We start from the raw sequence: 21,805 nt of genomic DNA, 5'->3' as shown, positions 1-21,805 counted from the left end.
AGATGCAAGGCTGATAGCTTCCTGAAATTTCTTTTCTTCGGGAAAATGTTGAATGAAACCTCCCAGCTGATAATCAACCTCATCAATATTTAAAGTTATGAAACTTTTCATATTAGGAAATTGGATAATGACAGAGATATTTCTCTATACACTAGTTGTTTAAAAGCATTTCTGTGACACAAAACCATGATATTGACTTTCTCTCTTTGAAGTCTCCAAACCTGTATTTACCACAGCATAATATAGTACAGTAAGTTAACAGCTTAACCTTAATTAAAGGTTAATTGCAACCTTTAAAAATATGTTATTTGTCTCATATTGCATGAAGATGAACATTCTTACAACATTTGCTCATACTATTCTATTCAGAAAAATGCTTTTCAAAATTTGAAGAAGAGACTGGCACTATAGCTCACAAACCCTCCACCCAAATTTAATTAATAAGTTTACTAGCACAAACTATTCATTTTGTAAAAAAAACCTCCTCAGTACTAATATTGTCCATTGCCTGACATTCAGCCTGGGAATATAAGAAGGACACAAACCTTATCTGTAAAGCTTTTCTGCATTGAATGGGACATCTACCGGAACCACCTGCTTAAACAAATCCTTACAGAATGATAAACACAGCTTAGACACGCTTCCAAGTATTTCTGACATTTCAGTTACCTAGTTCATTCAGCACAGATAAGATGGATGATTTAATCTCTTTAGTAACTAATTCTGATGACAACTGCACGCCAGCTTTATAAATAAAAAAAGCCAAAACATATTTTAATAATTGGCATAAAACAAAATGAAGAAACTATCCTTCTGAACTGAATTACTAACAGTATGATACACTTAATTTTTATTCATGATTTTTCAAAACCATCATGATACTAATTTTTACTTTCACATCTGTAATATATTACACAAATTGAAAAAAAATATGTAATATATTTTATACAAAAATATGATCCCTTTAAAAATTTGCTTATTTATCACCTTGTATGCCAGCTCAGTGACTGAAATGATAACTTAACGTATTAAATTTCAAAAAAGCAAAATGAAAGAAAAGAAAAAATAAATAAATAACAATACATTCAGTATGCCAGGGAAAGGAACCATTTCAACTGCAATAATAACAACAAGATGATATACTATCAGGGAAAGATCATCTCATCCTATCCTAGGATCTGCTGAAAGTGCCAAGTTTTTACTTTCCATCAACTTTAAAGTATCATCTTTTTTTCATGGTTGCCTATAAACCATGCTATGCTCACACAAAATATGCCAAGAATATCATTCATATACATATATACGTATGTATGTATGTATGTATGTATGTATGTATGTATGTATGTATTTATGCATGTGGGGAGGATAGGCTACTATTTCCTCGTTCCCTATATATTTGGAATGCTACAAGCCACTTTGTACGCCTGCCAATTTATTAAAGCAATCTGCATGGACCAAACCTCAGCATGTTTGGATTGGCCCATTCTAGTTATTTCTGAGAGAAAAATGGTTGTTCTTATGTCAGACCACTGCGCCCTGTTTCAACAATCCAATCTGAATATTTCGGGACATATAAGAGGAACCATTATCTTGATTCACTCCAAACTGCGCCATGGTTCGCTCCCATTCTCTATAATTGGAAAACTAGGTAAAACTCACTTTTTCCAACAGCCTTCTGAAAAGTTTGTGTTTTAAAAATATTTATGTATTTTACCTATATTAGCTTTTAAAAAAATTTGTTCTAGAATAGCTCTCTACCATTATATATCTCGCCATGAAAAAGTGAGTTTGTAAAAAAAAAAAAAAAACCCATTGGATTACAGTATAAAATTTAACAGTGTATAATGCTTCAGATCCAAAGCCAAAAAAATAAAATAAAAATGTTTCAGACTGGATATGAGCATAGACACTACACTTAGCAGTGTGTCTGTAAAACAGACACATCTTTACAAAGGTGTTTATATAAAGCACCTTTTAATCTTCCTATCTGAAGTGCTGCACGTCCACATTCAACTGTTTTCTTACAGTAACTATTTCAAAAACTGCAAATTATTCCCTTTTCTCAAGTTTACAGCAACTTGAATATTTCATAATATTTCATATACATTATCTCAATGTGTAGGGTTTCCTTAATCAAAATGATGCAAGGCAGCAAACAATGGGTTTAAATATCTTTAAATAAACAAGATCAAATGTAGCAATAATAGTGCACTGGGAAATACACAAAAATCAAACAGCCACCATTCAAGCAGTTGACGGATTGCCTTGATCCAGGGAAAGGCAACTTTCTATTGCTTTCCTGAAGTTCAGCAAAGTTTGGGCCAAATGGACTGCAGGAAGAATGCTATTCCAGAGGCCAGGAGCAATAACAGAGAAGCATATCTGTAGAGTTTCACAAAATGGTATCATTTGTAGATGGGACTTGGATCATACCTTATCTTTTACGACTAGTAGGCAAGATTGAAAATATCTAGTTCCTGATCCATGAATAATCAGCACTTTGTATTACAACTAGTAGTCCACTAGTTTCCAGTGCAATTGTGAAGTAGAGGTATAGAAAAATATATTCTGGGCCCCATGTACTGTGCATAGCAACAGTTCAAATGGGAGGTGACTGTAGCATGAATGACTGAGAACAATCTGTTGGCCAAGAAAAGGGTCCAATCTGAACATAATGGAACTATAGATTTACGTAAAAAGCTCTCCTAGACAGATTTGCCACTTTTTCAGTGAGTGCCATGAGCCCAAGTGGACCCTCAAATTAAACATGAGTACCACCTGGAGAAAAGCAACCCTATCAAGAATTGAAGATGAGAAATTCCTGAACATGGCCAATCCCTCAGTCTTGCTAGGGTTGAACCTGTTCTTTTCCATCGAGATCCTAAAAGCCTCCAAATACTATGACAGCGTCTCAACAGCTTCATTTGGTCAGTTGGAATATACAACTGTGCCCGATCAGCATGCTGCCTCCATGCCCCTGGATGCTCTGGCCCACAATTCTCATGTAGATGTTAAATAAGAGAAGGGAAAGCAAAGACTCTTCTTAGGCTTTATTTATTTAAATAATTTATATGGCTGCCCATCGCACCATAGTGGCTCTGGGCAGCATACAATAAATAAAACTGCTACAAGCAAAGATTCACGATACCTGGGGGGTAATGCATCTCAATCCTAAAAAATACACCAATAAGTAGAACTCACGTAGCCCCAATTTAAACATAATGTTTAAAGAGGTATCAGTAAACTTATAAAGCAAAGTCAAGCTAAAAAGGAAAAGGCCATGCCACCTACATGAAATTCGAAATATGCTCCTACAGGAGGAAACAGAAATATTTCCTCCATTTTCAAGTTCCCTTTAAAGAGGAAAGTGTTTTTTTAAATCAAAGATTCCAAGTATTTGGATCAGTCCAAGGTGGATCCAAAAAGGCAAACAAAGGACCGCAGAAGCAGATTCATACCCTAGATGTTGTAAGAGTTAAGTATTTACTGGAAACAGTAATCTTATTCCAAGTACACTATTTAGGGGCTGTCTTGTACAGCGATCATTTGCAGTTACAACCAATGTCAAAAAAGTAACTTTGTGACCAATCCTTTCAGGTCTGTAAAGCAAAGCAAAGGTAAAGTAATATAAGCACACTTGCAGTTTCACTAAGTGACTGCTTCACTTAAGAACTGAATCGCCTGCTCCAACTCTGGTCACTAAAAGTGACTACCTACAATAGGTATAAACGTTTGCAAGGCAAGTCCAATTTTCCTACCTGTAGACTTTCTGCATCCAGTTCTGACTGCTCCTCTAGGGCAACATCAAAAAACAATTTGTTGATTATGTGTCTTTTTCCAACCTACAGAAAATATGGAAAAAAACCCCAGTGAATAAATGTGAGCAATTGTTTCTAAAACATAATTTGCATCTTATTGCAACACAATAAACACAGTTATCTCAGAATATAAAAATTAAAACAAAGCTTTCCTCAACATTAACATAATAAATTCTGACATATAAATTCGGCAAGATTGGAAACATATATTTAAGATTCAAGGACAGCAGGGATATTAATGTAACCTACTATGCACATGGGACTAATCCCAAGGTGACACACTTCCCACTTCTATTGTCACTGTGCACTCCTTCCCAAATTTGCAGTCATCATTCCAGCACAGAGTTTTGGAATATTGACAAAATAGCTCACACACCTTTGGAAAGTCAGTGCAATTTGTTCTCTGGCAGTTTCAGCTTAGCAGCTGAAGCTGAGCTCATGCTGTGCCAAATCCAAATATGTGCTATTTGCTTTTTAAAAAAAAATAACTGAAATTGAATGTGATAGCTATCCCCACCTCCCCCGTGCAGCTCCAGCTTTGTGTTCTAAGTATTATATACAATCATGATACTTGCTAATTGCATAGTTACTCTTTCACAAGATGTTATTTTGTTCTTGCTGCATGGTAACCAGAGATGCAAGAGGTGGGGAACAACAGAGGAAACCAGCAAGTCAGAAGAGCAACAAGGGCCAAACTCTGACAAGGATAGAAAAAGATAGAAGCACAATCAAATAAGAGCACGCTGCTTAGCACCTGGCAATTATCATTTGAAATTTTTACTTAATTCTGTGTTGCAGAGGGCAAACACCAAAGATCCTGACTACTGAAGCTTTCAAAACATAAGTGGAAAGCTGAATGGAGCATATTACATAACTGATGTAACTGGAATTTAAATTTAGTAATTTCAATAAAAGAACTTCAAAAACTCTCCTAAAATTAATAAAATAATTCACATTCAAATTGCACTGAAATGAAAGAAATGAAATAGATGCAACTGAGCTGTTATTCAAGTGCATCTTAATTTCAATTAGATTACTGTACACTAGATTTGAGCATCTTCATCTGAGCAATAAAGGTCAGCTGAATTCTGATTTCAAAACATTAAATTGGGTCAGAATTAGATCAGTAAATCTTTAACTAAACCTGTAGTTTAATGCTGCTATCTTCTACCTGATTCTCTCCTGATGTGTTGGAATTCAGTTTTGTAATACTCTGCTTACCTACCACTGATGAATGGAAACCAGTTATTTTTTTCCAGTGTGCATTAATCTTAACACAAGAGAAGCAAAATTCAACTACATAACAAATCTTACAGTATAATAATCTGTAAAATCATGTTCCTATAGAACTTCTATGCTTGAGAAATACATGGCTAATGGGTCTTCTATTAAAAGTGATCAGAATAGAGTAAGAGAATAACAGAGTTGGAAGGGACCTTGGAGGTCTTCTAGTCCAACCCCTTGCTCAAGCAGGAGACCCTATACCAGTGATGGCAAACCTATGGCACACGTGCCAGAGGCGGCACTCGGAGCCCTCTCTGTGGGCACACGCACTGTCGTCACAGCCCTGCCACCCCTGTGGCCCCCTCCTCACCAACAACTCCCCCCGGAGGAGAATCGCTCCCAGGTGCGGCCCGCGCAGAGCAGTGCAGCCAAGGACATAGCAGCCGGGCAACAGGGATAAGACTCCGCCCTTGCGCCCCATCGCGTGCAGATGATGCTGCAGGGTGCGAGCGGAGGGCATGGCTGCCATGGTGCTGCTGGGCCGCCTGGGCAATCTGTGGCGGCCGTGGAGGTGGTGGGTAGCCCTGCGGGTGGGTGGGGTGGGGGCGGGGGCAGAGGTGGAGGTGGCGGGGACGTTTTTGGGCACTCGATCTCTAAAAGGTTCGCCATCACTGCCCTATACCATTCCAGACAAGTGGCTGCCCAGTCTCTTCTTAAAAGTGATGGAGCACCCACAACTTCTGAAGACAAGTCATGCCACTGGTTAATTGTTCTCACTGTTAGGAAATTTCTCCTTACCTCTAGGTTGCTTCTCCCCTTAATTTACATCTATTGTTTCTTGTCTTGCTTCCTGGTGCTTTGGAAAATAGGTTGACTCCCCTCTTCTTTGTGGCAGCCCCTCAAATATTGGAACACTGCTATCATGTCATTCCTAATCCTTCTTTTCACTAAACTAGACATACCCAATTCCTGCAATTGTTCTTCATGTTTTAGCCTTCAGCTCCCTAATCATGTTTGTTGATTTTTTCTGCATTTTTTCCAAAGCCTCAACATCTTTTTTATAATATGGTGACCAAAACTGGATACAATATTCTAAGTATTCTACTCTAAATCATCTTCATTCAGGTGGTAGTTCCATTTTTCTTAAAGCTGAAATAAAATGGTAGAAATAGAACTTCTTTCCTAACTGAAAAAACAAGCAAACCTCAGTGGCTGCAGCTACCAATTCATGAGCAGAATGCTTTATAGATATGTGTTATTTTTGCCAGTAGCAACCCTATGAAGTACATGATTTATTGAAGAGCTACAGTTCATGCACGATTTAAGAGGAATTCGTACCCCAAATTAGTATAACTATAGGCAAGTAGTGAGGCACTTTTTGCTTTGGCTATGGTGGCTGAATGCAAAAGATGAAATATCTATGTGGGGACTTGAGAGAGAAGGTGAATATTTGCTAGGCAGCCATGTGGTGGTGTTTACAGAAGGCACTTAAGTGAGTGAATGTTGCTAGCACTTGCTGAGCCAGGCTGGGGGGACTGAGGCTTCCTGGAGCTGTTTGATGCCCACAAGGCAGAGTAACAGTGGGCCAAAATGGGGAGATAGGCGGCTGTGCCCTTATGGTTGTAAGTGTGAGTGATGTCAAGTGCCTAAATTTTGTTCATGTGATCACAGGCCGCTGCAATGACTTTTCTTGAGGTACAAATCTTAAGCCATTTTTTTCAGCACCGTTGTAACTTGAATACTCGCTGAATGAATGGTTGTAAGTTGAGGACTACTTCTAAAAGCAGCACTGTCATATTTATTAAAAAATACTTTACATTTAGGTCCTGCCATTCTGTCTAACAAGAACACTATTGCTAACATTAAATTATTAACATTCATAATTAAAATTGTAATGAAGAGAATTCAGAGGGCCATACATACAACTTAATTCCTAAGGGAAGATGAATTTACAACTTCTAGAACAGGGGTATCAAACTCACAACGTCATGCGATGTGTCGCAATGTATCACGATTTTTTTGCCATTGCCAGCAATGGGCTGGGCGCAGTTTTGCTATGATGCATTCGCCCTGCGGGCTGGCAGTTTGACACCCCTCTTCTAGAAGAATTTATCCCTCACACAGTTTTTGAAAGAGGGCACACCTTTAACAAGGGACTCTCCTTCAGATCTTAATGTGTAGGTAGTCCCTCTGATAGTCAGGATTATTTTATGTCTTTCCCAGACAAACAAGTGGCAAGCTGCACAACTAAATACTCCCTAAGTTTAAAAACCAAACTTTTTTTCTACTAGCAAACACTAAAAGACCTACCTGGATTCTGCACTGTGGACAGGTCCGACTTGGTGCAGTATCAAACCATTGGATGAGACTAGGGCAAATAATGACAGGGGGAGTGGATAACAAAATATTGGATTTTGTTAAAAATATTAAATAGGAAAAACAATCAAAGCCAAACAAGTAATAGCACAATATAGCACAATACTGTGCAAATTGTTTCCAGAGACAGCCATACTTTTTAAAACTAACTGGATTGCAGGATATACAATCCACGGTGTGGCAAATAGAACACATATTTATTGTTACAACTCCTAATGCGTTCAAAGTAAAACCACAAGTGTTTCCACATAATCAAATACTGCACCATTATATACAATACAGCTTTCAAAGCTGTTTAGGTTTTGCTGAAACTATACTTTACAGTATCACAGTAGTGGAGAGTTTGCCAATAATAGTACAGCATGCTAAATTTTGTGGGATGTAAATGTAAAGTAATAGTTTAAAAATGTGTATTATTTTAAAATAGATACAAATATGTCTTTGGAATACATAAGTTGCATGGAAATGTTATTTCTGACAGACCTTTAGAAAATGTGCATAAATCCTACATACAAAAATATGTAACTGTATCACTATAAAAATTAGCTTTGAAATGACTCAGTAATGAGCCTATGTTAATATCAGCTCTTACAGAATTTAAAATCTTGAACAGGACTTAATATTTCTGACACAAGAAAATAAAAGTCACAAATTGCCAAAAGAAAGCAATTACAAATTTGCATTAATATACCCAAAAACATTAAAAATGAGGTTATTTTTGTTTACATCTTCCACCTTCATAAGCACATTTTTGTGATAATAAAAGACTTAAAAACTTAGCAATCTATCAATTTATCTTTCCTGAACAAAACTATTCAATATAGCTTAATGTCAATAATCAATGCTAATAAAGAACAAGACTTCAACTATATTATATATGCATAAATAAGGTAAAAAAACAATGTGATAAAAACATAAGATTCAGGAAAGGTACTTATATTCTTTAAGAACATCTAACACCATTTTTATTCATATACTCACCACAAATGGTGGAAAGTATGTCCACAGTGAATAGCTGCAACATCAGCCTTATTGTCAAAGAAATCAGAACAGATGGTACAATGGGCACGGATAGGCATGATCTATAATTTCAAAAGAACAATGTAAGGATCATGCATGGAAGGCCCTCTTCTACAAAGAGAAAAACCACTTTTTAAGGATTTCAGATAAATGGTTCCACAGGAAAATCTATCTAGAACTTGTCCCAAAGGTGTTTTATCAAAAGGCAACTGGACTTTGTTTTTCCTTGAAGACATTTTGCTTCTCATCCAAGAAACTTCTTCAGTTCTTCAGTTTTCTTCAAGGAAAAAACAAAGTCCAGTTGCCTTTTGAAAAAGCACTTGTGGGACAACCATGACCTGGATGACATAGATATCTAGAACTTGTTGAATATCCAGAACAGAACAGCACATATCAGTGATTCAGAACATTATGTTGGACTGGAGAACAAATACAAATATAAAAGCTCAGCATTCTTTTGTATTGATTTATCAACTTCACAAGGGCTTTTACACATCAGAATATAAGATGTAATAAACATTTAACGTCAATAAGAATGTTACTTCTCAAAATTGTCTTCCTCTCCTTCCAAACTGCAACTGATATTCAAAACATCCTATCCTAATCTCATCCGGTATTATTACACCACTGCACCAGTTTCTTTTTTTTTTTATTGAAAATTTTTACAGTTTTACAATAAAATAATCCCCCTCTCCCACCCACCCCCTTCCCCCCCATCACCCTCCCCCCTCCTTCCCAGAGCTGAATGCAGGGTTAATAAAAACTAAAAAAACCCTTACAACTTAAATAAACATCAAACAATTATAAATACATTCAAAAAACAAAATTTTAAATACTTTAACTCCAATATATAAAAACAAAACAAAACAATAGTTCTAATCGTTACCTTAAACATAAATTATTCAAAAGCTAAATAATACTTTTTAATCTCATATTTATGCTGTATAAAATTCACCCATCTTTTCCACACCAAAAAATATTTCTCTTGCGATTGATCTTTCAAATAAGCCGAAATTTTTGCCATTTCAGATAAATAAGAAACTTTAAGAAACCATTCCTCTAAAGTAGGCAAAAACTCCTTCTTCCAGTATTGCCCTATCAGCAGCCTTGCTGCTGTAATTAAATTCAACATTAAAATAATTTCTTTATCATCACAATCAACAATAATGCCTAACAAAAACAATTGTGGTGTAAATTTTATCCTTCTATTAAAAATTCTTTGAATGTTTCACCAAATCTTAATCCAAAAAGCCTTTATATTTTTACATGACCACCAAATATGATAATACGTTGCATCCAAACAACCACATCTCCAACATTTAGGCTGCAGATTTGGATACATACGAGACATCTTTTGTGGATCAAGGTGCCACCTATAAAACACTTTATAAAAATTTTCTCGTAAATTTTGAGCTTGCGTAAATTTAACATTCCTCATCCAAATTATTTCCCATGTATCTAATAAAATTGGCTCTTCAAAATTTTTAGCCCATTTAACCATACAATCTTTAACTAATTCTGTTTCTGAATCCAATTCCACTAAAACACCATAAATCCTTTTTATATGAGTTCGACTTTGGTCTTTAATTTGTTTCAACAGATTCACATCCTCCCTAATCAAACCCACTTTTTGATCTATCCTCCACCTTTCTAATAATTGTCTGTACTGAAACCAAGAATAATTAATATTTTCTTGTAATAATTCATCCATAGATTTACCACTGCACCAGTTTCTTAACTGGGCAACTTATAAAGCAAATTAGAAGACTATGCAACTCATAATGCAGATGCTTAGCAGAAGGACTATTGACTAGTTAGCAAACAAGTCAGGGGCATTTCTCCCTTAGAAGTATAGCATCTCCGTCACCCAGCCATTGATGAGAAACAAAGCAGAACAACAAATAACAGAGCTGGAAGGGACCTTGGAGGTCTTCTAGACCAACCCCTGCTCAGGCAGGAAATCCTATACCATTTCAGGCAAATGGTTGTCCAATCTCTTCTTTAAAACTTCTAATTCTGGAGCATTCATGACTTCTAGAGGAAAATTATTCTACTAAGCCTGCATTTACTCTAGGAAGCTGGAAAAAACTAGTAGAGAAATAGAGAAGTGAGGCATTTAGTAAAAGCAGCATCTCTGAAAGACTCAGCAAGAACCAGACTGATGAGTTGAGGCTCTCCTGAATTGAGGACTTGAAAGAGACATCTAATCAAGGAGAGAAGCAACCTGGAATTAAGGAGAAACTTCCTAACAGTGAGGACAATTAACTAGTGGAACAGCTTGCCTTCAGAAGTTGTAGGTGCTTCATCACTGGAGGTTTTTAAGAAGAAACTGGACAGCCACTTGTCTCAAATGGTATAGGGTCTCCTCCTTGAGCAGGAGGTTGGACTAAAAGACCTCCAAGGTCCCTTCCAGCTCTATTCTGATTGAAATGATAAATCCATATCTCCACAAAGTTGTTCTGGTTACCCGGTCTATCGGTGGTCAGTCCGCGTGCCTTCCCCATACGGCCAAACCTTGCCTTTAGGAAGGCGGCTCAACAATGAAAGCGGAACGTGAGGGAAGTCTCGACTTTCCCACGCCCACCGAGTGTTTCTCGGCTGGACTTCAAGTTTTCCCTCTTATACGCCCCAGGACTGTTCCACAACCATTTTTTTCTCTACTCTCCCGGGGATCATCAGGATGGGGGGGGGGGAAGGGGAAACGGTTCTTTGTGCACCACAGCCGGATTCAAGTCCTCTGATCATCATCATCATCATTATAAAAAAGATAACCAGTGGATTGCCAGGTTCAAACTTACGGTATTAGGTTGCAAAAATCAAATTTGGCTCCTTTCACCTTCTTCCGGCTGGGAAATGACGCACGCAAAACCGGCGCGCTTGTTTTAAGGAGTACGAGAGCAACGTTCCCGCCCCTCCGCGTATTTGGCAGATGTCAAAGGGGCGTGGCTACGAGGCATCCGACATTCAGTGGCCCTCCGGTCAATGTTTTTAATGCACGTTTTCTGCGCCACACGCAGCTGTGTGTGGTAAACAAGTGTAGCTACTTTGTCTGTTTTAGCCCTTTTAGGCTTTTTTCTCTCTCCAGAAAAAGGCTGTCTTAGCATCCAGGGATACCTAGTGAGAATTAGGCATCCCAGGTGTCACGCTAAAGACTTAATTCTCTCCCTTCCTCATTAGGCGAACTCTGTTTCTGGGCTAGTGTGAATTGGGACGGAAGTACCGTAGGTCAGTATTTCTCAACCTTGTCAACTTTAAGATATATGAGTCTCAATTCCCAGAATTCCCCTGCCAGCCAAAACTGAAGTAAGTATAATTCTGCAAGTTGGAAATGATGTCATGTGACTGCAGCTGACCTTCATAGTGCAATGGTGCAGCAATGTGGCAGCACTAAAGCAGCAACAATCCCCCTTAAACACCAAGGTTGCATTATTTGTGACAATTGACAATTTTGAAGAAATCGTGAATCTACCGTGGTTATATGTAAAGAAGTGGACTGTAGACTCTTCAGCCCCTATTTGTTTATAAACCATATTTGGTGGTATTATGGTGATGGAAAAAAAAATACAATTCTTACTACGATTACTTCTGACCATAAACATTTTCGCTACCTTATAGAAGATTTGTCCTGACACACCAGTCTGCTCTATTTATTCCAAGGATGTGACCAGATATCCATAAACTCAGATGTGTATCAGCTAAGGTAGAGTTACCAAGTGCAAAAATTGATTGTTAGATAATAGAAAAACAATGCAGAAAATAGCAATTCTGCTACTATCTAGTGATCATTTGGAATTTTGCAGTCAAAATCATGTAAATCTAGTGATGGCCCAATCTATTAAAATAACTTGATTCAGTGTAAGATGAATTTACTAAACGACAACATTTACTTGTTTTTATTGATATAATGCAGCCTTTTTACTATTATAGTTTATTGCTTCAAAATTAGCAATGACTAGAAAATGTATAAATGACTGGGTCTATGAAATGATTTTATATGTTATTTTTATATGCTAATTGAAGATGATTACTAATTCTCTATTTCTTATTTACTTCAAAATTCCAAGCTGTTCAATAAGAAATGTAAGGAACCATTGGTAGAAAGTTTATTACAGTCAAGAGACCCAACATGAAATAGATCAGAATATAACAAACCACAAATATTTACCAGTATAAATATTCAATAATGTAACAGAATTCATTAATTTCCAGCTGCTTCACTACCTGTGCCCAAAAGCACTTATGTTCTGGACCTCAGAATAAACTTTATCAGTTTTTAATGTTATAGTTTCTTTAGTCTTAGATTATGTGTGTTTTATCAACTATGTTTAATTTAATGGAATTTACTACAAATGTTATATGTGTGGAGTTTACATTATAGCTTAATCACATTTATTTGGAAATAAGTCCATATTATTTTAGTGGCATGTGCTTGTATCAAGATAAGTATGGAGAGTTAAATTTCTTCAGAATAGTCCTAAGCAAGTTTAGTCTATACATAAATTATTTATTATTTATTTTAAATATATATCAGTTGCCTTTCAGGCTTTCAGTAGTTCATAAAATGACAATAATATGAAGGCAACTCAGAAATAAACCTCTGTTTGAGCATGTGCGAGAAATAGGCGGGGATAGCGACAGTAGGCAGTGAAGAGTGGAAGGAGAAGGTTATGTTGCAGTTGACTTGTCTGCTAGATCAGTTGAAAATGAACCCTGCCATAGAAAATCCCGCCAAATGTGAAGTGTGTGTAGTAATATGATTCCTGTGTGTGACAAAACTTTTGGCAGCTGCGATTCATTGCAAACTGTAATGTTTACGGACCAAAAGTGATGAATGATGGTGTCGTACATCAGTGGTGTTGCATGTTTAAAGATGGACAAACTGACGTGCACAATGAGGCAAGAAATTGCCGCCCATCTGTAGTCCGCGATGAACTCATGCAGGAAATTGACAAAAAGGTCTATGAAATCCGTCGGTTCACAATATCTGCACTTTCTTTACACTTCCCCCAAATTTCTTGGACTGTTTTGTACGAGGTAGTGACTGAAAATTTGGGATACCGCAAGTTCTGTGCTCGTTGGGTACCAAAACTCTTTTCTGAAGAGCACAAAACACTGAATGGGTTCGCAATGCTGTTACAGGATGGCTTCATTCCCAGGCAGGAGATTTTTTTTCAGAAGGAATTTTAAACCTTGTAAGACATTATGATGTGCCTCAATTTGAATGGTGGAAAACTACAACATTGTAGTTTTCCAATATGTATAATAAAAGTTCTGTATCTGCAAGTGTTTGTCATTGATAACCATTGATAACGGAGGTTTATTTTTGAATTGCCCTTGTACGAAATTAAAAATAAATAATAGTAAGAATAAACTCAAACATGAAGACTGACATCTTTGTAGCAGGAGGGTTAAAATTGTTTCCAATTAGCAGCCTATGCAATTTAGCAGGAAACTCTTAAAATAAATGTGATTTCAAATTTCCATCGGGGGCGGCAATTAGGGGACTGTGTTATCCTATGTAGCAATGTAACAGATGTGAAACCACAAGGGGAGAGAGAGAGAGTGGGGAAGAGCTACCGTATTCATTTCCACAGCAACGTGATTTAGATTCTTCAATGCAAAAATGATCATGTACATATTTTGTCTTACTGCTGCTTTAACAACAAAATCCTTTTTTCAGTTTATACTTTCATTAGACAACTCACTTGAAGAAGCTGACATAATCCATAAAGCTTATTTGATAATAAAATTTATTAATCATTAATGTGCCATAAAACTATTTTTCCATTGTTCCTGAGAAATAGAATTGTTTTCCATGCTTTTTAACCTCTTATTAAGACGTTTCTCCTTAAATTAAAAAAGTTAAAATAATTACACTGTCCACTGTAGAATAGAAGCTTCAAGTTATTTATCAGAATTAGCTTTCTTGTTGCCAAACAGTATGTTGTAACATTTATAAATGTAACACAGGATAAGATTTTATGGACAAGAATTGAATTTATAAGTGTCACAAAATGTTGTTTTATCTGCTCCCTAGAATTCCCATTCTTTGCTATTTTTACCCTTGTGGAGGAAACCAAGAAAACAGAGAAGCTATGCCAATTTTATGTGGCTTTTTGTTCTTTTCCCCCTTCAGGATGGCTTTTATGCATATTAGCAATACTGCACATAATAATAGGTGAATTAAAAACAACTTGCTGAAGAAACAGACAGCTTGACAGGGCTGAATTAAAGAAATGGCAGTAAAATGTGTGGGCAGGTATATAGCAATTGAACTACAGAAAGTCACACGTTGTTGATAATGTTGCTCCTGTGTCCCCAGCTGCTTCCTATTTTATTTTATTTTTTGTAGGAAAGGATGCTGGGAGAGTAGCTCTGCAGATACTGAATTAGACTGTTGGCTGCAGAGCTCTCCTGACTTCCCTTTCCATGGGGGAGCTGGCATCCCTTACAACAGGGATGTCAAACTGCCGTCCCGCGGGCCGGATGCATCATAGCAAAATTACGCCCACTGCATTGTCGGCAATGGCAAAAAAGTCACGATATGTTGCAACACATCACATTATATTGTGAGTTTGACACCCCTGCCTTACAAGGATACAGATAGAGGTGTTTCAAACTGGGTTCTTCTATGGTACAGCTGCCCATTTCACTTCCATGCCATAAGTGCTGCAATATTGAAAGTGCGTGTATGAGATTTTCATGTGTATTTAGTGGAATGTCCAGAACAGATGTCTAGAATGTCTCCTGTGACTTTGGTGTTGTGGCAGCAAAGCCATGGGTTGGGGAAGATGGGGAATGTTGTTACCTCCTGTGGCATCATAGCTTCTTTCAGTCTGGACATGCCAAAAGGTGATATGTATCTAGTAGCTGCCTCAGAAGAGGGTTGGCAATGAGATGAAGGCTCTTCATGAGGAAATGACTTTTACAGTTAGTGGGGCAAGGTCATGCCACAGCATACAGACATGTGGATCTTTCCTTATTTTTTGCTGATTTCCCCTTTTCAGTGCAGTTTTTTGTATCCCTGAAAATCAGTTCTAAGAGTCGGGAAACAATAGTCTGGAACTATAAAGGAGGGGGAAATTTTTTTAAAAATTGCATTTTGGCAAGAGCATTTTGAGCAGAATTCTGTTTGGAGGTGTTCCTACTACTAGTGGAAACATAGAATAATATACAAACAAAAACAGACAGTGCAAAAGCAGAAGTTCTCTCAAGTTTATTCTTTTTAGGGACTTTATTTTTTCAGTGATACAGTGCAGCAATTACACAGGAATTTCTGGGTGGCTGTAGTTGAAATAAAACAGTTTCATAGACTGAACTCAAACATACAAACATGCAGCTACTTGTGAAAGGAGGGAAAAGGAAAAATACTGAAGGCAGGAACTGAGGCTGGCAGGTGGCTGAGAAGGCCTTACCTTGGGGAGGTCAACTCCATAGATTGTTCAATTAAACCAATTTCCCTTTCGTATGCCTTGTGTGGAATGAGGGTGCATCTACTTCATGTATGGGATGCCACTTGTTTTCCTGACAGAGGGAAACTTTTAACAAATCTATAATAAGCAAACCTTAAAGAATCAGGTTCCATTACCTTTCAGATAAAGTGATGTAGAAAGCACACAACTGCATGTTATTCTTAAATACAGATTTGTATTAAGAAATGACAGCTGGACTCACACTTGTCTTTGTATATAGTTAAAGTGAGCCTCCCATCAAGTGAGTAATGCTAAGCAGCAATTGGGTACCTAGCAAGTTCTGGTGCTGTCTTGGGCACAAAGCCAGCTGGATGGCCTTGGGCCAATCTCTCTTTCTCAGAAGAAGGCAAGGAGCAAACTCCTTCCCAGAAAAGCTGCCAAGAAAACACTAGAGGGCAGTCATCAGAAATCAAAGTTGACTTGAAGAAACATTTTTCCTCTATTGTTGCTGTGCCATCATTGATAACCAAATAGCTGATCATGTGTGGGTAGCAATGGCCCAACCCCACGCCCACTGCTAACCTGACGTCTTCAACAGCAGTCCCTTCTTATCTGCAACCAGTCTTGGTACACTACTGCTAAGCAATATATAAGGGATGTACAACTTAGAGAATTAGGAGTTACCCATACTTCTGAAAGTACAGTATTATGCCACAAGTCTTATAATTCTCGTTTTGAAATGATCCCACAGTATTCATGTATTCCTATCTGAATTGCCCAGGCCCTAATCTAAACTACAAAACAGCCTAATGCTGAAGTCAGCTGAGTGTAAGATAATAATTCCCATTTAAAATGAAGTTGAATCCAATATCTCAGGGGCTGCCATAAAGAAGAGGGACTTAAGCTATTTTCCAAAGCACCTGAAGGCAGGACAAGAAGCAACGGGTGGAAACTAATCAAGGAGAGAAGCAACCTAGAACTAAGGAGAAACTTCCTGACAGTGAGAACAATTAATCAGTGGAACAGCTTGCCTCCAGAAGCAGTAAATGCTCCAACACTGGAAGTTTTTAAGAAGAGACTGGACAGCCATTTGTCCGAAATGGTGTAGGGTTTCCTGCCCGAGCAGGGGGTTGGACTAGATGACCTCCAAGGTCCCTTCCAACTTTACTACTATTACTATTACTAATATCTCATTAATTAACAGAGCAGTCCACCAGCTATTATTCAAAAAGTTAAATAATACTAAGTGGAGATGATAGAACTAAAAATCCTTTATAGTCTTCCCTGAAATTAATGAGAATTATTGATCAATCAGTTTGAAATATCTAAATGAGGATTCGGTATTTATGAATTTCTGTATGTACAGCAAACTAGATATTGCTCAATCTATACTCTTGATTTACAGCAATCCTGTTTATACTATAATGTATTTTTAAAATAATGAATAGAAAGCAGGTTTATATGTTTCTAAATAAAGATAAATATTTACTCAATACAAAATTATATATATATATATATAAACCCGCTCAAGATATGGGAAACAAGCTGTGTGAAAAAACAGTGAAACTGCTTTAGCCTTGAATAAGGATGTTATAACTCAGTAGCTGAAGTACATTTCTGAGTACTCTATACCATTTTCATTTTCAAAATGGTCACACACGGGACACATTATGACCGTGTCTACAGTAGGTTCCATTGTCAATATTGGCAGTAGTTATTACAAGGGGGCCAATGTTGAGATTCATCATAAGTTAAACACCTCTGTTTCACATTCAAAGGTAGAATTAGTGTACAATAGAACACCACAGCAGATCTAAGAATCTTACAGTCTTACAACAAACAATAAAGACCGTAACCTGTTTTTTCCTTAGATATTTTTCTAAGAGGTGATAACAACATAGTTATAAGGCTGTCTTTTAATGCTGCATCTGTAATATATATATTACATATATATTACACACACACACACACACACATACACACAGAGAGAATGGGAGATATGTCTATCAGAAAAATGAAGATATATACCTATGACTAATCATAGATTTTATTTATCAAGTGCATGTAATGTGAAGCCATAGTAGCTGTGTTTATATACAAATCATACATAAATGAAATGATTAATTTCTAGGCATTTCTTTTTCCAAAGCTGTTACTTTAGTTGGAAAAACCATTTTGGCTGCTCACTTTAGCAGTCATATGGCACTCACAGTTTCTTTTGGAGAAAAGAAACACCTATAGGGGGCTCAGGAACTAACTTGAAGCAGGAACAAATGTTTATAGTTCTTGACTATTGGTGGCTTATGCCATTATGAAAGCTTAGAAGACAAACTGGTGAGACTTCTTTGGACTGTTCCTTCCACTGTATCAGCCCATGTGGCTTCCAGCAGCTTCTTGGTTGTTTATATTACTTCGTCAGGCATTTGGCTGCAGCATTACAAAAAATATTATTCTGGAGTTAAGCTTTTCATATACGATAAGTGCTATATAATTTCTGGCATTATAAGCTCCCCAAAGCTTATATCTGTATCCCAAATAACTGTTATCAGAGGTACTGTCTCAGTTGGAAATCAAGATAGTTCTAAATTGAGATACAATGTTAGGAACCTGTTTTTGTTCGCAAATGAACATATCAAATTCCAAGTAGTCACTGCTAATGCTTTAATATGGTTTTGGGAATTGTGTGCTATGAAAACCTAACAACTTTGAGAAGGCTGATGTTATAGAATTGCATTTTTTTTACATAAGGATTGGGTTTGCATGTGCCACTAAGCTGTGTTTTTGTGAATAAATCCCAGTTGGGCAACTCTGCATATGTCAAGCCATAAATCATATTTTACAAAACACAGTAACATGGTCCACACAATATGCTAACCTAAAAAACTGTATTTTGGCATAACCTGGTGCTTAAACTCAGAAAATAAACTATGTAAGTGAATCAGTTTTTGTCTAAATTTTATAGGAGAAGCCCTGAGACTCCATGGAATTCTACAAAAGGAACTATAGCCTAGTCTGCTCTACAAGGTGTCTACAACAACTCGCCACAGCCAACTCATTACAGCCAACTCGCCGCAGCCAATTCGCCATGGGACAACTTGCTATGGGACAAGAGTTACACTAATATTGAAGAATAGTAGAATAGAATCATTAAAGAAAGGATGCCAAAGGAGGGACAAAACGAAATGTGAATGGCAAAAATTAAATTAATTTTTTAACTGTTTTAAATAATTATGTTGAATTGTCCCATAGTGAGTTGTCCTAGAGCAAGTTGGCCATGGCAGATTGTCCTGTGGCGAGTTGACCATGGTGAGTTGTCCCATTCTGTCTGTAGATGGACAACACCGATCTTCCTCAAAAGGATCAAAAAACTTGGCTGTGTAGCCTTGTATGGGGGATATAGAGGCCCCAACAACCATGGAGCTGGCTGGTCCCATGAAACCTCCCCCCACCTGTATTAATAAGTGCTAATCCCCCATCTTGGAATTCTTCACCTTTTGAAATTTTTCTGTTTTATAATTTTAAAACTTTTAATCCTAAATTATTCTGATTTTAATGTTTAATTTTATTGATTATTATTGTACATCACCTATAATCCTTTTCCAAGGGAGATGGGCAGTTGAGAAACATGAAAAACAAACAAACAAATATGATATCCAAAAAAATCCATGTGGGGTCCATCCCTAGAGGTACATGTGCATAAAAACCTTAAGCCAATTTTCTGGATCTGGCCTCAACAAACATCTGGGATTAGCAGAAGCAGTGACCATATAGGATGCTGGTTCTATGCTCAGGGCTGAATCAGGCGTTCCATGTATTGCCAAACAGGCCTAGGAGCTACCCATGTATCAAAAATTAGGAGGAATCATATCACACGCTTGCAATTTCTTATAATGTTAAAAGTCTTCTTATGAATATTAGATCCTCTTGCCAGGAAGGAACACATCCGTGACATGGGATTCTGTGATATTGTGATGTCAAATGTATGGCATGCTAAATATGATCAAAACTCTTAGTTTCTTCCTTGTCTATGAATTGGGTTTGGGATGAACTGAAAAAGGGCAGAGATGATATGTTTTGAAGAGGGCAGTTTTGCTTGCAAGAATATCAGAGTATCCCTGTTGACAAAAACAGCATGCTTTTCCTGTTAAAATCACAAAATGTATCAGACTTTTCAAATGTATACATTTTTTTACACTTGTTGCTGTGTTTGTCAATATGACTGAATGCATACACATAGGGCAAAGCTGTTAGACTCCTGGACAGATGCCATGTCGATGCCATTCTCATTTGTTTACAGCTGAAAAAATATTTTTTTATAGACAGGAATTCTGTATAAAATTATTAATATTTTATATAAATTCACAATATTTTTGAAAGTAGAATGTTATCTTCATCTCTATTAGATGGGAAATAGCAGTAATTACAAAAATTGCACTGTTTATTCTCTCTTGGGAATGTTAATTTTTGGAATACAGTATATCACTTTCAGGATGAAAGAGAAAAAAGAAAAGGAACATATTCATTTGCTACAGTATTATCTAATTCTTTGCTTGGTGCACTTTAGGAGTTTTTTTCTGTACATAGTACATATGAGTGTAACTTTTTGTACCAACACTGCAGGTATCTCGTGATCCCTTTTTTTCTTTTTACATGTTCTGTCCCACAAAGTTGTTTGCTCCTGTAAACTATCATCAGTTTGATTTTTGAAACTCAGTTCCACAGAAAAGCTGTATTTCCAGCTAATAAAATATTTAAGTTGTGTTATGGAAGGTATTCAGATCCATCTAGTTGCCCCTACTCTACCCCGAATTAAGGGATTGCAGGGTCGTAAAAAGGGAGTTTACTAAAGGAAGTTAGTAGGTGCAAAAAAAAAGTGATTGCAGAAATTATTCATTCATACAATAAATGTAGAGAGCAATATTAGCAATGCATTCTCACTTGCATTTGGTCTTTCTACCTTACACTGACCAGCCTGTTTGCAAATGATTATAATTCTTTCATAATATAAAAAAAGAACCCCTATGAAATTTATTAGTAGAATTTGGTCAAGTTGTGATCTATTTGTATTTGCTGCGGTGCTAATTGGCATTAATTCATGTTCCATGTATTCTAAAGTTGCTCTTATTCCAACAACTATTGCTAATAATCTGGGCTTCTGTATTCCAGATTTACATAATCTATAATCATGCAACATAACTGCTTATCCTGATTCCTTAGGTAGTAAATCTAAAGTAATATCATAACTGTCTTTCATCTGCATTACCTCAGCCTACTCATAAGTAATATTTAAACATTTCATCTGTCCACAGGAAAAGATTCAAATAATCTATGAAAACTTTCTGTCTGTCTGTCTGTCTGTCTGTCTGTCTGTCTGTCTCTCTCTCTCTCTCTCTCTCCCTCTCCCCCCCCCTCTCTCTCTCACACACACAAACACAAAACATACACACAGAGACACACATACACAGGGAAAGAGAGAGAGCATAAAAATACAGCAGAAGTTCTAAATAGCAGCTGAACATACAAACTCTACGTACCGAGTAATTATGGTATTGTATGGACTTATGTAATACTCAATTAAAATTAGCAGTTTTGCAAGGATTTTGATTTACTATGTCCCTATGGTATATCAGATAGGTCAGCTGTATAATGTGGTTTCTGTGTTTCATCTGCTTGCCTCAGCTTCTAGTGATGCTCAAAGAGTGGAGAAATTGAATAATGAGTGAGTGAGTGAGTGACTGACTGACTGACTGAGGGAATGTCTGGCAGTCTTGAAAGTGGTCTCAGGAATGCATAAAAGAAATAAAAGTACCTTTAGGATGGTTGTACTTACAAAACAAATAAAATCCACTAATGAAAAAGAAAGCAAGAGAAGAAAAGGACAAGGGATGGAGAGAAACGAAAGAAATTCATGCAGTGTTTGTGCCTCCACAGCCTCTGTTTATTGGAGCCCATCAG

At 37.0% G+C, this 21,805-nt stretch overlaps 1 protein-coding gene across 4 annotated transcripts in view; it reads right to left on the bottom strand.

Annotated features, from left to right (window-relative positions):
* LOC120303962 (TRAF interacting protein) overlaps positions 1-11,311 on the bottom strand; it is a 53,044-nt gene extending 41,733 nt beyond the window's left edge. For all 4 annotated transcript variants that reach the window (XM_039333954.1, XM_039333972.1, XM_039333962.1 and 1 more), the window contains exons 1-4: positions 11,237-11,311; positions 8,400-8,500; positions 7,353-7,410; positions 3,759-3,842 (exon numbers count right to left, since the gene is read on the bottom strand). In XM_039333954.1, the coding sequence (XP_039189888.1) occupies positions 3,759-3,842; positions 7,353-7,410; positions 8,400-8,497 (240 nt within the window). In that variant the 5' untranslated portion in view covers positions 8,498-8,500; positions 11,237-11,311. The remainder of the gene's footprint in view (positions 1-3,758; positions 3,843-7,352; positions 7,411-8,399; positions 8,501-11,236) is intronic.
* Between the last annotated feature and the right edge of the window lie 10,494 nt (positions 11,312-21,805).

This window comes from Crotalus tigris, unplaced genomic scaffold (assembly GCF_016545835.1).
Source record: "Crotalus tigris isolate CLP2741 ecotype Arizona unplaced genomic scaffold, ASM1654583v1 scf7180000017625.6296891, whole genome shotgun sequence".
Taxonomy (NCBI): Eukaryota; Metazoa; Chordata; class Lepidosauria; order Squamata; family Viperidae; genus Crotalus; species Crotalus tigris.
This window is presented reverse-complemented; position numbering and strand designations above follow the sequence as displayed.